This window comes from Citrus sinensis, chromosome 5 (assembly GCF_022201045.2).
Source record: "Citrus sinensis cultivar Valencia sweet orange chromosome 5, DVS_A1.0, whole genome shotgun sequence".
Classification (NCBI taxonomy): Eukaryota; Viridiplantae; Streptophyta; class Magnoliopsida; order Sapindales; family Rutaceae; genus Citrus; species Citrus sinensis.
In genome coordinates this window covers 19,076,767-19,093,913 of record NC_068560.1, presented here as the reverse complement: position 1 = coordinate 19,093,913, position 17,147 = coordinate 19,076,767, and the positions used below count along the sequence as shown (strand labels likewise).

Sequence of the window (17,147 nt, the reverse complement as noted above, 5' to 3'; positions counted from 1 at the left end):
TCCCCAGTTTAGTAATTAAAAAAATCAAAAAAGAGAAGAAACAGGGGCTCTCTTTTCTCATTCCCTTGTTTAATAACAATGAAAACAGAACAGAGGATAAACGGAGGCTATCCTTTCATTCCCCTGCTTTTCTGTTTGGTGATTTTTGTTAAGAGTATGATTAGTCAGCTGCTGAGTCAGCAGCCACGCCGGCAAGCCGTTAGCAAGTTGTTATTCAAGCGTTGCTCTGTTTAGTTATTTCCCGCTAAAAGTTTGTTAAGCTGAACTGTATTGAGTTCACGTGTTTGTTTCATATAGAAGGTTCCAGTGAGTAGTATAAATACTGTTGTATATTGAACCAAATATAGATTAATAAGATGGTTTTAGATTCATTCTAGCTACATAATTTTCTCTGTATTTTTCCTTCACTTTCTGAGTAAACAAACAGGAAAAGCTTTATAATAATTATGTCAAAGTGGTCAAGATCCAGCCACTAGGCTTGAGGGCTTGGGTTCAAAGCCACATAAACTCATTTCAATTCTTTATTTTGTAAATGTGGGATTAGGGATAGATTTGTCTATAACTATTTGCTTATCAAGTAATTAATTACAATAGTATTATTAATTTTAGTTGAACAGTATTAATTTCGAATCTTAGACGTAGGCCTTGTGGGCCCCCTCCTCGTGGTCCACCACTTCTGCGGAGTGCACCCGGTTCAAGGAAAATAGGTCCACTAGAACCCAGTGATCAACCACACTGCATGAAGGAAGTGAAGGGATCGATGGCGTTGATGTTCTAACACATTGTTAAGGAAGTTCAATATGCTGAGCTCACAGAGAGCAAGAATAAGAAGGAGAAGAAGCTTCAGTCTCAGTCAGTCAAACATCTCAGCATTGCCAGCTCATCAGAGTTAGTTAAGCAAGTTGCCAGATCAGCTCAAGATAGTTAAGCTTGTTATCAGTCATTTCGTATGTGTGTATAACAGAATGTAATTAGCTTAAGCTGTGATCTTGTGCGTGTATATAAGTTGAGTTGATTCAATTGAAAAGGTTAAGAAAAATCAATAAGAAATAAACGTGATCTTTTCTCTAAAAATAATTTTCCTTAGAAACAAACAACTTCATTTTCTCTTTCATGGTATCAGAGCCATCCATGGCCAGTTCCAGTACAATAAATCAAAATCGTTCAAATTTCAATCAAATGCATTCTACACAAACTTCATTTACCTTTGCCACAACAGTAAAACTCGATCGATCAAACTTCCTTCTCTGGCGCAAACAAGTGATTACTTCAATCAGAGGGAATCGACTTGAAGGATTAATCTCAGAAAAACAAAATGTTCCAAAACAATATGTTTCTCAGTCGCAAGCTGATGGATCTGTGGAAAGGATTGAAAATCTAGCTTATGTCAACTGGAGAGCTCAAGATCAGACTCTACTTAGCTGGCTTCTATCAACAATCAGTGAAGGTATCTTAAGCTCAGTCCTTAACTATGAAACTTCTTTTGATGTATGGAGATCTATTGAAAAACAATTTGGAGTACAGTCTGAAGCAAAAATAATGCAACTAAGATATGAATTAGATACTCTGAGGAAAGAGTCAATGTCCATTGAAGAATATTGTTCAAAAATGAAAATGCTAGCTAATAAACTTGCATGTGCTGGAGATAACATAACTGAAAAGGATTTGCTGATAAGGACATTAAATGGACTTGGATCTGGCTATCTAGATCTGGCTTCAATAATCACAGCCAATAAGATGAGTTATGATGATGCGTATGCACTTTTACTGACACATGAAGCTAGGCTGGAACAAAATCAGAATCCTCAGGCTATGTTTAATGCAAATTATAGTATGATGAATACAAATTTTTCACATATGAGAGGTGCTCCTAGGAGAAATGCTTATGGTAATAGCAGTGCCAATTATGGACAACCTGGAGGCAGAGGTCAGTTTTTTGGTCGAGGCATGTTTTCTGCTCCTTATCCTAGAGGATTTCCAGCTGGTGGTAATACTGCTAGTGGTTTTGGTAGAGGAAATGTTGCAGGTTTTGGAAGAAATCAGTTCATGCAATCTCATAGACCACCACAAATGAGGCATATGTTCACCCCTGCTAATACTTCAAATGTTTCTGAATCAAGTGAGCCATTACCTATATGTCAAATATGTCATAAGCAAGGACATACTGCTGATGCATGTTGGTATAGGTATGGTGATACTTATTTTTCCTCACCTAAACAATTTGGAAGAGGAAAAATGATGGGATCTAAGACTGCTGCATATATGGCTAATTTTGAGCCATTTCCTTATCAATCATCTGCATTTGAAGATCCTTATGAAGTCTCAGACTCTAGCTATCAGTTCATGAATTATTCTCCTGCTTGCTCTTATCCATCAGAGGCTTTTACTCTGCCTGAAGCCTATGTTGCAAATATTGAAGGCTCTACTGATGAAGGGTGGTATCTTGACAGTGGAGCTACACACCATATTACCAACAATATGGCAAATATGCATGTGAGAGAAGAATTCAAAGGCTCAGATCAATTGACCATCGGCAATGGACAAGGTTTGCTTATTACTCATGTTGGTGATGCATGTTTTAATCATAACAGTTTCAAATCTGCTTACAAACACACACCTATAGCACTCAAGGATGTTTTGTTAGTTCCCTCAATTACTAAGAATTTGATTAGCATATCCAAACTGACCACTGATAATAATATTTCCATTGAATTTGTTGGCAATGTGTGTTATGTCAAGGATTTACTGAAGGGACAAGTGCTTCTGCAAGGTCTTGCTGAGAAAGGATTGTATAGGCTGCTGTTAAAATCATCAGAGTCATCTCAGTCTTTTTCTCAGTCATCTCAGTCATCTTCCTTCACATGTCAAGTTTCTTCAAATCAGCCTTTGTCTATGTTGTCAACATGTCATATTTCTTTTCCTGTTGCAAATAATGTTCAGAATAAACACTCAAGCTCTAAAGCTTGTTCTCAAACTGATGTTTCATCTTGTAATTCGTTTGTCAATAAAGTTGATCTTCTTCATAGAAGATTTGGTCATCCTCATCATAATGTCTTCATGCATTTGCTTAAGACTGATCAAACTATTAATCTCTCAACTTCTCTTATTAACCAAGCTGCACAACATATATGTGAGGCATGTCAAATGGGAAAGAGTCACAGGTTGCACTTTCCTGTCTCAGAAACCAAAACATCCCAGGTACTTGAACTAATTCACACTGACTTATGGGGTCCTTCACCTATCCTTTCTAAAGCTGGTTATGTCTATTATATTAGCTTTGTTGATGACTTCAGTCGATACACCTGGATTTATCCATTAAAATTGAAATCAGAAGCCCTCCAAGTCTTCAAATTGTTCAGATTGCAAGCTGAAAAACAATTTCAATGTCCCATTAAAATGCTGCAATCTGACTGGGGGGGAGAGTATAGAGCATTTACTGGTTTTCTAAACCAAAATGGAATCATGTTCAGACACTCATGTCCCTATACACATCACCAAAATGGGGTAGTTGAGAGAAAACATAGGCATGTGGTTGAGTTAGGACTCACACTTCTAGCTCAAGCTAAATTACCTTTGAGTTTTTGGTGGGAAGCTTTTCAAATAGCAGTTTACCATATTAACAGGTTGCCTTCTGCAACTCTGAAATTCTTTACTCCATATGAAAAACTATTCAAACATAAACCAGACTACAAAATGCTTAAGTGTTTTGGCTGTGCATGCTATCCATATTTGAGAGATTATAACAAGCATAAGTTTGATTATCATTCTAGCAAATGTATTTTCATTGGGTACAGCCCTTCTCATAAAGGGTACAAGTGTTTGCATCCATCTGGTCAGGTTTATATAGCAAGACATGTTGTCTTTGATGAGTCTTCTTTTCCTTATTCCTCAGATTCTGTTTTTGCTTCTAATAAATCAAACTCATGTCAAAACTTGTCTTTCACTCCTCAGCAAGTGTATCATCTATCCACTTTGCCAGTATTCTTAACTTCAGATGATAACAGCACTCATAATCCTAACTCTGCAAGCTCCACCAGCAGCAGTTCTTGTCATTCAGTCTCTCCTAATCATCACAACAATTCTCATCTATTGTCCCAAACAAACACATTACCAATCACTAACACAGAGCCTAATACAGAATTTCATACAGAGCCTAATACTTCTTTACTAGTTCAACCAAACACTACCAACAGACCTTCCATTTTTCAAACATCACCTGAAACAGATCAAGACACATTAGCTCCAGAAAACACACAACAATCCAAAACTCCTTTAAACACACATCCTATGACCACTAGAAGTAAGATTGGCATTTTTAAACCTAAGCTATATAATGTAGCTCTTGTTCATAAAGAGCCAGAATCTGTAGAAGAAGCTATGCAGAATCCTAAATGGTTTGAAGCTATGGAGGAAGAATATAGTGCTCTGCTCAAGAACAATACATGGTCTTTAGTTCCAAGGTCTGATGGTCAGAAGGTTGTTGGAAACAAGTGGGTGTATCGAGTTAAGCATAACTCAGATAGAAGTCTGGCCAAGTACAAGGCCAGATTAGTTGCTAAGGGGTTTCAACAAATTGCAGGGGTAAATTACTTTGAAACTTTTAGCCCAGTGGTAAAACCAGCTACTGTTAGAGTAGTGATTAGTTTGGCTGTTATGAATCAGTGGCAAATCAGGCAGGTAGATGTTAATAATGCCTTCCTTAATGGGGAGTTAACAGAAGAAGTTTTTATGGATCAACCAGCAGGGTTTGTTGACAGTCAAAAACCAAGCTTTGTGTGTAAACTTCATAAGTCACTTTATGGTCTCAAGCAAGCTCCACGAGCTTGGTATGAAAAGTTAAGAAGTTGTCTGTTACAGTGGGACTTTGAAAACTCAAGAGCTGACACTTCTCTGTTCATCAAGAATACCAGCTCATATATGATATTGGTACTGATTTATGTTGATGACATCTTAATCACAGGACCAGATAGTGCAGAGCTAGAATCTTTCATTGCCAAATTCAATGCAGTTTTTGCACTAAATGATTTGGGTACTCTCTCTTATTTTCTTGGCATAGAAGTCTTATATGATGCAAATTGCATTTATCTATCTCAGAGAAAGTACATAAGAGATCTATTGACTAAGGTTCAGTTGCTTGAGTGTAAAGAGATTGACACACCTCTGAGTACTGGAATTAAGCTGCAGAAGGAAGCTCAAGGATATCTAGGCCAATATATTGCTGATGCCACACATTACAGGAGCATTGTAGGAGGGATGCAGTATTTGGTTTTAACAAGGCCAGAAATTGCCTTTGCTGTAAACAAGCTGAGTCAGTATGTTTCAAGTCCTACAATGCAACATCTTATAGCCTGTAAGAGAGTGCTTAGATACTTAAAGTCTACCCAAGATTATGGACTTAAGTTTGTTCAAAATGGAGAAATGAAGATTACTGGATTCACTGATGCAGACTGGGCTTGTGATTTAGATGATCGAAAATCTGTTGGAGCCTATTGCATTTACTTAGGTAATAATTTGATTTCATGGTCATCCAAGAAGCAATCAGTCATTGCTAGGTCTAGTGCTGAGAGTGAGTATAGGGCACTAGCTTCAGCTAGTGCAGAGATCAGCTGGTTACAATCTTTGTTTTCTGAGATTGGTTTGTGTTGTTCAGAGATACCTACTGTCTGGTGTGATAATACCGGTGCCACTGAGCTTGCACATAATCCTGTTTTCCATTCTAGAACTAAACACATCGAGCTTGATTTACACTTCATCAGAAACAAAGTGATTGCAGGGGAGTTGAAAATTCAATACATTCCCAGTGAAGAACAGATTGCTGATATCATGACAAAACCTCTTTCGTTTGTCCATTTTAACTATCTAAGATCAAAGCTCAATGTGCAGCCTTGCCCCTTGAGTTTGAGGGGGGCTGTTAAGGAAGTTCAATATGCTGAGCTCACAGAGAGCAGGAATAAGAAGGAGAAGAAGCTTCAGTCTCAGTCAGTCAAACATCTCAGCATTGCTAGCTCATCAGAGTTAGTTAAGCAAGTTGCCAGATCAGCTCAAGATAGTTAAGCTTGTTATCAGTCATTTCGTATGTGTGTATAACAGAATGTAATTAGCTTAAGCTGTGATCTTGTGCGTGTATATAAGTTGAGTTGATTCAATTGAAAAGGTTAAGAAAAATCAATAAGAAATAAACGTGATCTTTTCTCTAAAAATAATTTTCCTTAGAAACAAACAACTTCATTTTCTCTTTCACACATGTAATGATTTTGACGGACCATTTATTAATTATTTAGCCAATCAAATGGGAAAGCCGGTGTGGGGAGTGGGCCTATTGTTACCTGAACAATTTTACAAATTGGTCGGTTAAGTGTTTCATGATCGTGAGACGAGAACCAACCAGCAGAGATCTAACATGACTGAAAATGAGATCGTTTAATGGTTGGATTTGAAATCACGTAGATCTGTGCTATACATATAATTTGGTACCAAAGTGGGTCCCACATTGGATGAGTATTCAGCCTTTCCAATGTTTTAGAAGCATCAAATCAACAATTTATTTGGGTAATTCAAACTAGTGCAGGTAGATTGGATCCTCCGCTTCATTTAATCGGCTTAGACAGACCAGTAGAAGGCAGTTATTTTTCCAGTGGTTTGGAGAGTAAAGTCGGTAAAAGGGGGTTGATAATAGATAGGTGGGCGCCACAATTATTGATACTAAGTCATCAATCAATGGGTGGATTTTTATCTCATTGTAGATGGAATTCAACTGTGGAAGCAATTGGTTGTGGGCTCCCAATTTTAGCATGGCCAATTAGAGTTGATCAACAGTACAATGCCAAATTGGTGATCAATCATCTCAAGGTGGGGACATGATTTCTGATGATCAATCAAAATCGATTCAAAAGGATGATATCGTGAGCGGTATATAAAAGCTTATGAGTGATCAAGAGATTAACAAACGAGCTCGCTTGCTTCGCCGTATATTTAATCATGGCTTTCCTATGAGTTCGGCGGCTTCTTTGAATGCTTTCAAAGATCTTTTTAGCCCTTTCAAAAAAAAAAAAAAAAAAGATCTTGTTAGCCAGAAATCAATTTAACAAAAACAATTACCGTGTATATTATTAACGAAAAGGCTTTGATTCCGTTGGCTTGGGTGTAAATATATCTACTTTATCCAGAACAGACATCTCAGCACCTACATAATACTATATGTAAGCTTTCGTTAATTGACTGCACTCAATCATTAAATCAGAAGTCTTACAAAGCATCTAAAATAAAAAAAAGATGGCACATCCTCCATCCAAACAACAAAAGCATGGACTCGCAACGCAAGTCTTGCTAATTAATTAATAAGTAGTCATATTCCAGCGAGCAACATAATGTACATCAAGTTGTTGGAGAGGCACCATATGCACAAAATGTTGATATTGTTTAATGTTTAATATTATGGGGAAGTTTTTAATAGATCTTCATTTCCCTTGCATATTGCGAGCTTATAACCAACAATGGGACTATATAGTTGAGGGACAAATAAAAAGGGAAATTTTTTACCTTTGGCTAAATTTTAATGTCAATAATATAGGAGCTGAATTCACTTTAATATGATATCTACATATGTAGAAAATTCCTGAAGTAAATAGATTTTGCATAAAAGGTATCGACCCAGAGTCAGAGGAAAAATTAAATGGAATGTTTTTTAATACAACAATCACTGGTGACACTGTTTGGGCATCGTTTGAGAGTACTAAAATATCTACTACCAACTCTATTCTAGTTGAAGAATGGACTTGTCGTTAGATGAGGTTGTTCCCATTGAAGCTATTAAAGAAAGAAAAGGAAAAAGAGTGTCTGCATAATAGTGCAGCAAGTTTAATGAGTGGATAATATTATAGTTATATATATTTTTTTACACACATGTATATAATATTATATTGCTATGAACTAGTTTGATTACAACGGTTTTATGCACATAAAAGTTTATATAAAGATTAATTTTTTGCATTTTCTTTTTTGCACTTAATTTATTAATCAATTTAATAATATGTTAGTATTTGCTATATCACGAACTACATAACAAATTTTTCAGTTACAAAAATATTGAAGTTAATTTTATTGCAAATTAAAATAGTTAATAAAAAATTATTTAAATATGTAATAAAGAAAATAGAATGCTCTTAAAAAATCTAGTAAGTAAAAAAAATGATTTAAACAACAATATTCAAAATAAATTACAAATAAGTAAATAAGTATATTTTTGTCATTGTATGTGAACATTTTACACTTTTAATTTTCATTATGTGAACATTTTGCACTTTTAATTTTCATTTTCCAGATTTGTATAGTAAACCATTTTAAAACTTATTCTCAAATAGTTATTATTTACCAAACGCCTTACTAAATTATTTGTAAAATTATATATTTCTTTTAGAATCAAGGTAGAAGTTAATTCTTAGAAAGTAAAAAAAAAAAAAATCTCAAACATACGAATATATAAAAACCTCAATCAAGCACAAGAAGTTATTTGAGTTGTAGTATCTAATAAGTTCTATCAATAGTGAGCTCGTTTATCAAATATATAAAAATAAATATTTTAGTTATTATGCAAAAACAGTTCTAGTAAGTATATCTATTTATCAAATATGTCCTCTGATGCTCAGATTCAGATATGGATAGTCCTTTTTTTGGTCAGGGACATTTCCGTCCATGCCTTGAATTATGCAAGCAAATCGCTCCTCAAAATTACCAATCTACCCTCATCGTGACCTCTCACGTACCCATAACCACAGTTACCCATTCCTCTTTTCACAAAGGCACACAGATTACAGGACAATGCAGCGATCCCAACCAAGAATGCTTAGGATAAAGACAGAGAGATCAAATAGAATAATGTAAAAATTTATTCAGTAAACCCACTAGATTTGCTAGCAAAGTGGTACTTTCAGGCAAAACACCTACTTCTGGTTTAGGACAGGCTCCTCTGTTTTCATTTCCCTGTTTTCCTATTTGGTGGTTGCAAAAATTTATATCTAAATAACGAATAGTTATAGAGTTAAAAATAAAATTTGTGATAAAATTTAAAAAATATGCATTTATGTCTAATTATATTGTAATTAAATCCAAGTCTGAACACTATCAGACATTCGAGTAAATACATAAAGAGATTGATCATTTAATGTCGTTCTCAATTTTGACTTCATAATGCTGCAGCAACCGTCACACTTTCTATACAATTATTCAATCATAACGTAAAGAGAGATTGAAAAGAGAGAGAGAGAGGATAATCAGGGACTCGTCTGTTATCATTCCCCTGTTTTTCAGTTTGGTGATTGGAAGTAACAATATTTGCATGTACTCTTTATTTATTTATTTTTAAATTTTTAACTAATTCATTCTTGTTCTTCTCAAAGCGTTTGGTAAATTATATGATAATCTGATGAGATCTCTAACATTAACGTCCGCATAATCTAGTAATGAAACTTCTTTATTTTATAATAATCAAATTGAAGATTTGTTCACGCAGTTTTGTATGATGACGAGTTTTTATTTTTCTGTTAAACATAAGATCAGTTTCTAAATAATGTCCATGTGGAATTAGTAATAACGAAGCATCATTTGTGGACAGAACAATTAAAATAACAAAAAGTATAACTGATCAACTCACTATTCATCCTACTTTGATGATTGCACTTTAGTTTCTTTCTAAAATGTCATTCTTCATTCAGGCTTTTGCTTTATCTTTTATCAGGCATCTTACGAAGCTTTTCCCTACTAACAAGCTCTGTAAATCAATGTGCTTTTCAATTTCGCAGGATACAAGTAATGTATATGCCAAAATTATTCAAGCACAACAAGTATCTGTTCGTCGAAGACTTCAACTAAATTATTTCATTAGAAAATATGAAACGCTTCGTAAGGTATTTTGCCCTATCCATTTCTTGTATCTCACTGCATGCTTTATTAAAGTTTCGTCTTTGTTCTTGATTGGGAACTTCAAAATTAAATCTTAAAAATCGGGTATAAAAGGGGTGCTTGGTTAAGTCTTCTTCTTTTGCAATTCATTGTTACTGCTCTTTTCAGCATTTTACTCACAAATTCCTCTGCAGTTAACAGTGATCTTTTGCTCACTACAATATATTGTTCTTAATAATTTCTTTTAATACCAGTTCTTACTCAATAATCAAGGCGAATAGAGAGCTCATCAACTCTCTGATCCCAAATAATTAAAGAGGTACACATGCTCCTAAATCCTCTAATAATTTCTTTTAACAGCAGTTCTTATTTAATTTCCGTCTATTTTCCGAGAAAAATTTCTCCGGTTTGTTTTAATCTTATCATTTATGTTGCTTGAGTTGTAAGTTATTGTTCATTTGTAAGGTCTGTGTTCTTATTACTAGCACGGGTTTTTATTCACTCTTAAAACCTCTCTATTAATAGCAAAGACTCTAATCCTCGAGCCCGCGGGGAGGGGGGGGGGGGGGAAAAAGAATAAAGAATTCGCTGTTTAAGTATCAGTTGTCTCAAAATCAATGTTGTTTTTTTTCTTTTTTTGTTAATTTGTTTGTTATTTTATTAGATTTGCTTTTTACCTAATTTTACTTGAGGATTGAAGATGAGTGAGAAATACCCTTTTTTTCTGAAGCAACCTACAAATTTTAGAATAGGGTAAGAGTATTACAGATTCAATTAATCAAAAAAAGTTATTTACATTCATCATTTGCAAAATTAAGCTTATCATCCCAAATTGAGTTGTTTGCATTAGAAATTTTCTAGCATTCACGAGCATTATATATCATCACGTCACAAGATAGCCTGAAAAACAAGATAAATCAATTTCAGCAACTTGCTCTTTATTGAAATTTTTTTGTTTTGGTTTGCCCGAAATCCCATAAAAAAAATTTATGTAAGAAAAAGAGTTAAGATGAAAAAGAGGTAAAAAAAATCTTGTGTTTTCATTCCCCCTTTTTTTCTTGTTTGGTAAAGAAAATTTATATATCTAAATTTTTATGATTTTCCATTGGGGTTTTATTAAATAAAAAAGAATTAGAAAATGTAATTCTAAATTTACCCTTATGCGTTGAGTGATTATTATTATGTTCTCTTAAGAATTGATAGTGCAATTTTGTGTGATGTGAATTTCATGTTTCTGTCAACACAAACACAGTTTGTTAGTAATGGCCATGTGGAACTTAATTTTAACCAAGCATCATTTGCGGAAAGAACAAATGAAATAACAAAAAAGCAGCGCTGGCAATACAATTATCAAACTTTATTAATTTATTATTATTATTATTATTTTGTTCTTGAATATGCATTAACCAAATCATATATTCTTGATCTTACTTTGATGATTTGCTGTTTAGTTTCTCTCTCAAATGATATTTGTGTTTCTGGTATCTGCTTTATGAAAGGAGCACTAATCATTAAAGTGCATGCGGATTAAAAAAAAAATGCACATAATTATTCTATGCATGCGTCAAGAGGGCAACCATAACCAAATACAGGATATAAAAAGGGGTGCTTGATTAATGGTTTTTCTTCTGCAAGTCATTGTTATTTCTCTCGTCAACTCTTTTCTCACACATTCCTCAGCAGTTACCAGTGATCTTTTTGCTCTTTTTAGTTGTTCTTAAATATTCAAGTGAATAGAGAGAAGCTCACCAACTCTCGGTGCACATTTTCTAAATCCTTTAATAATTTTTTTTTGATAGTAGAATCCCTGATCCTTGATCTTGACATCTGTTCTTTCATAATTTCCATCTACTTTTTAAGTTATTGTTCATTGTTAAAGCCTGTGCTCTTTTTATTTCCTTTGGTTAATTTGCATCCTTTTCCATAAAAAGGTAAAAAAAAGAAAAGAAAAACTTCTCAGACCCTTGAAACCTTCTGGTAATACCAAAATCTCTAATCCTTCAACAAAAGAAAGCAAGAAAAAAAAAAAGTCCTAAATTTTAGTATCTGTTGGCTTTGTATCAAAATTGCCAGTTTGTTGTCGTTTATTTCATTGTTTGTTTGTCATTTTTTTAGATTTACTTTGTATCTAAGTTTACTTGAAGACTAAAGATCAGTAGGAAAAGCCCTTTTTCTAAAGCAACATACAGATTTTAGAATACTTACTTTGCAGTGCCCCATTTTAATAATCTAAAAAAAACCAATCCAGCAAGTTCAAATTCAGTCAAATCTAAAAAAGATACATATTTGTTTTTAAGGAGTAGATGATAGCCATTAAACTTTGGTTAAAGATCTTTTAGGCCGAATTGAAATTCAGTCAATCATAAATCAACCAATCCAACGAGTTCAAGTACAGAGTCAATTGAATAAATTCTTCTGAAATTGAGTTGTTTCCATTAGAAATTTTTGCTGCTGTCACGAGCACTATCATCAAAACAAGAGTTAAGGTTTAAAAAAAAAAAAGTAAAACAAGATTCCTCTGTTTTCATTCCCCTGTTTTTCCGTTTGGTGATTGAAAAATTTTATCTCTAAATTTTTATAATTTTCCATTGAGATTTATATTTAAATAAGAAGTTAGAAAAAATCTAATTCTAAATTTATGCATTGAAGGATTATTATTATATTCTCTTAAAATTGGTTACAATATCAATTAAATAGCTAATAGAGTTATTGATCAATTTGTTAAAAATGAACATGTGTTCTGTTTATATAATAAAACGAAACACGGGACGCACGCTTAAGTCTTGTTCTTCTACAATTCAGTGGTATTGCTTCACTCCCATAAACTCTTTACTCACATTCCTCTGCAGTTAACAGTGATCTTTTGCTCATTAAAGTTGTTCTTATACATCCAAAGCCAATAGGGAAGCTCATAAACTCTGATCCTAGATAATTAAAGAGGTGAACTTGTTCTAAACTGTTTAATAATTTCTTTTAATAGCATAATTTCTAATCCTTGATCTTGATAGCAGTTGTTTCTTAATGTCCAACAAAAACTATCCCTTGTTTGTCTTCATTTCGCCATTTAATTTTCATGAGTTTTAAGTTACTGTTTATTGTTAACTTCTGTGTTCTTATGTAGTATTATCAACGGTTAATTTGCATCTATCTTCCAAAGCTTTCTTTCTTCAAAAAGTTGTTGGTTTTCCATTTGGGCCCGTCAAACCTTTCTCTAAAAAGTTGTTTGTTGTCGTTTCCTTCTTTTTCTTCCCCTCTAGTTCATTTAATTTATTTGAATCCAATTTTTTTTTTTTTTTAACAGCCAAAAACTACATATATATCGTTAAGCAGCAGGCAATGGCTGTAGAATTCTGTCAAGGTGTTTTTTCAAGCATTATATCAGAAGGCGCAAAGGCATTGTTCGAACCGATTATGCGGCAGATCTCTTATGTGTTCAAGTACCAGAGCTACATAGAAGAGCTGAAAGATCAAGTGAAGGAGTTGGGAGGTATAAACGAAATGGTGCAACAACATGTTTATCATGCTACCCGACAAGGGAAAGAGATTTATCAGGGTGTCCAAGACTGGCGAAGTAGGGTTGAATCTACGGAGGGGGTTGCAAAATCTATCATTGACGAAGAAGATGGAGCCAAGAAGTCCTGCTTCAAAGGATTGTGTCCAAATTTGTTGTCTCGTTACAAACTCAGTAAACGAGCAGCAAATGCCGCAAAAGATGCTGCTAATCTCATGGAAAAAGGCTACGAACTGAAGGGTGATGTTTCCTACGATCCTCCTCCAGATATCGAAGCACCTATGGGCGGGAAAGATAACGAGGCCTTTGATTCAAGAAAGAAAGTATTACAGGATGTTATGGAGGCGTTGAAGGATGATAAGCTCAACATAATTGGGGTCTACGGCATGGGCGGCGTGGGTAAAACCACGCTAGTCAGGCAAGTTAGAAAGCAAGTGATGGAAGATAAGTTGTTCGATAAGGTCGTTATGGCTGAGCTAACACATGAATCAGATAATCAGCAAATTCAAAACAAACTCGCTTCTGATTTAGGCATAAAGTTTGAGTTGAATGAGAATATATTCGACAGAGCAAATCGACTACGTCGAGTATTGAAGAAAGAGAAGCGGGTCCTCATTATATTGGATAATATTTGGACAAGACTTGAGTTGGATGCGGTTGGAATCCCTTCTGGAGATGTTGCTGAGAAAGATAGAAAGGATGATCAGAGAAGATGCACAATAATATTGACGTCTAGAAAGCAAGATTTATTGAGCATTGATATGAATTCCCAGAAAAATTTCCCGATCGATGCTTTGCCACGAAAAGAAGCATTGCAGTTATTTGAGAAGATAGTGGGTGATTCAACTAAAATATCTGCTTTTCAAAGTATAGCAAATGAGATCGTTAAAAGATGCGGAGGTTTGCCTGTTGCACTGAGTACAGTTGCAAATGCTCTGAAAACTAAGGAGCTTGACTTTTGGAAAGATGCATTGAATCAGCTAAGAAGATCGGATGCAAGACTAATTCATGGCATGCAAGCAAATGTGTACACCTCCATAAAATTGAGTTATGACTTCTTGGAAAGTGAGGAGGCAAAATCTCTGTTCTGTCTTTGTGGTCTATACAGTGAAGGTCATGCTATACAAGTTTATGACTTATTGAGATATGGTGTGGGTTGGGGTTTGTTTGAAAATGTTTACACACTGGAAGAAGCAAGGAGTAGAGTGCATCGGTTGATCGACAATCTCAAATCTTCATGCTTATTGTTGGACGATGATGCAAAAGATGAAGTTAAAATGTGTGACGTCATTCATGTTGTTGCTGTATCAATTGCCGCAGAGAAGCGCATGTTTAATATTCCAAATGTTGCTGACGTGAAGAAAAAGATGGAAGAGACAATACAGAAAGATCCAATTGCTATTTCATTACCTCGGAGAGATATTCAGGAGCTCCCTAAAAGGTTGCAATGTCCCCATCTCCAATTATTTTTGTTGATTACAAAGGGCATAGCCCCTGTCTCTATGCAAATTTCAGACCTCTTTTTTGAAGGGACGGAAGAACTCAAAGTGTTAAGTCTTAATAGAATTCATTTCTCTTCATTACCTTCATCACTTGGTCGCCTCATTAACCTTCAAACATTGTGTTTAGATGGTTGTGGACTAAAAGATATAGCAATAGTTGGACAGCTAAAGAAATTAGAGATTCTCAGCCTTCGAGATTCCAAAATTAAGCAGTTGCCACTTGAGATTGGACAATTGACGCGGTTACAGTTGCTAGATTTGAGCGATTGTAGGAGCCTTGTAGTGATAGCACCAAATGTCATATCAAAATTTTCTCGATTGAAAGAACTATATATGGGTGACAGCTTTTCGCAGTGGGATAAGGTTAAAGGAGGAAGAAATGCCAGTCTTGCTGAATTGAAGGGGTTGTCAAAGCTAACTACTTTGGAGATACAAGTTCGGGATGCCCAAATTCTGCCGCAGGATTTGGTCTTTGTGGAATTGCAAAGATACAGGATATGTATAGGAGAAGCGTTGGGCGTGCAGCGCGTTGATTCTGAAACATCAAGATTGGTGGAGCTCTGTGGGCTAGCAAATGTTAGCAGTCTTTTGGAGAATTATGGGATGAAAATGTTGCTGAAGAAAACTGAAGATATCAATCTAGACGAACTGAAGGGTGTTCAGAATGTTGTTCATGAATTAGATGATGGGGAAGGTTTTCCACGATTGAAGCATCTTCAAGTAAAACTTTGTTCTGAGATTTTACATATTGTCGGTTCAGTTGGACGGGTTCGTCGCAAAGTCTTCCCCTTGCTGGAGTCATTGTCTCTTATCTATTTGAACAATTTGGAGACAATATGTGACAGCCAACTCACAGAAGATCAGTCTTTCAGCAACTTAAGGATTATAAAAGTACGCAACTCTCAGAAATTGAAGCAACTTTTCTCATTCTCCATAGCCAAAAACCTACTGCGGCTTCAAAAAGTAGAAGTGGCTTCTTGCTATAAACTGGAAATGATTTTTGGTAAGTGTTGAAGTTAAGTATTGGTGGGATTATGGACTTCTCCTCAATTATTTTGGACCAACAAAAAAAAAACAACAAAGATTAATTATGTATATTGTTTTTGTTTGTTTATAGGACCCGATTCTTTGGGATTCAACGAAATCATTGCTGATGATGATCCTGCTCCTAAGGTGATAATTTTCCGTTCAATAATTAATTGACTAACATATTATCTTCGATCATCAAAAGAATATTATACTAGACAATTGTACTTGAAGGAACAAAAATGTACGGTTTTCTTTGCAGGTTAGTCTTCCGAGCTTAGAGGAATTGAATCTCAGGGAATTAAGAAACATCAAAAAGATATGGCCCGATCATAATCAAGGAATGTACTGTTGTCAAAATTTAACAACGGTGATCGTGGACGGTTGTGATCATATGAAGTATCTGTTTTCGTATTCTATGGTTAATAGTCTTTTGCAACTCCAATATCTTGAGATAAGTTATTGTTCGTCAATGGAAGGGATAGTCGACACCACGGGGTGGTCAGAAAGAGATGAAGGAAAGTTCATTGAATTAAAGGTTTTTCCTAAACTACACTCCATGCGGCTCCAATGGCTTCGAAAACTAACAAGCTTTGCCAATACGGGACATATTCATTCAGATTTAGTTGTTGAATTCCCTTCTTTGCTAAACCTCAACATTGATGGTTGCAGTAATATGTTAAGATTCATCTCTACGAGCTCACCAGAAGACACCAATCATTCTGAAATGCAACCTCCTCCTCTCTTTGACGAAAAGGTTTTTTTTTAATAAAAAAATTAATTTTAGTCACAATACTTAATTTGTCTTTTCCTTGAGCCTTCAAATTTAGTTAATATCAACCTCTAATTTAGTTATCAATTGATTATGCCATTAATTGATTAATTAGTTATTTAATCTTTAACTGCCAGGTACGACTTCCTAGTTTGGAGGTATTACATATTAGCTTGATGTATAATTTGAGAAGAACTATATTAATGTGTGTTACATCTCTGTTTTCCTAGCTAAATCATATTGGATTTAGTATCAGATTTCATTTATGTGTTTCAAAGGGTAATCGATTTGATACTTATATTTGGGATCCTACTGCAAAGCATACTAATTTGGAAATAAAATATAAAATGCCGTGATTAATCTTGTCCATAAAATATGCAGGGAAAGACTGTGGAGATTGGATACATATTTTCATTTACAACTTAATTTTGTTGATTTT

The 17,147-nt window shown here is 34.7% G+C and overlaps 1 protein-coding gene across 1 annotated transcript; it reads left to right on the top strand.

Annotated features, from left to right (window-relative positions):
* Positions 1 to 10,041: 10,041 nt before the first annotated feature.
* On the top strand, positions 10,042 to 17,064 carry LOC102620527 (probable disease resistance protein At4g27220). Its single transcript, XM_052441171.1, has 7 exons — positions 10,042 to 10,216; positions 13,199 to 15,913; positions 16,028 to 16,083; positions 16,199 to 16,281; positions 16,366 to 16,693; positions 16,846 to 16,866; positions 16,987 to 17,064. The coding sequence occupies exons 2-7, from the start codon at positions 13,234 to 13,236 to the stop codon at positions 17,062 to 17,064; spliced, it is 3,246 nt and encodes a 1,081-aa protein (XP_052297131.1). The 5' UTR covers positions 10,042 to 10,216; positions 13,199 to 13,233.
* Positions 17,065 to 17,147: the final 83 nt, after the last annotated feature.

What these genes read in the sequence shown, in the direction of transcription:
- LOC102620527 (XM_052441171.1), top strand. Translation starts at nt 13,234, where the DNA reads ATGGCTGTAGAATTCTGTCAAGGTGTTTTTTCAAGCATTATATCAGAA. An exon ending in ATGATGATCCTGCTCCTAAG is followed by an intron (nt 16,084 to 16,198) that starts GTGATAATTTTC and finishes TTTTCTTTGCAG; the next exon opens with GTTAGTCTTCCGAGCTTAGA. An exon ending in CTCCTCTCTTTGACGAAAAG is followed by an intron (nt 16,694 to 16,845) that starts GTTTTTTTTTAA and finishes TTTAACTGCCAG; the next exon opens with GTACGACTTCCTAGTTTGGA.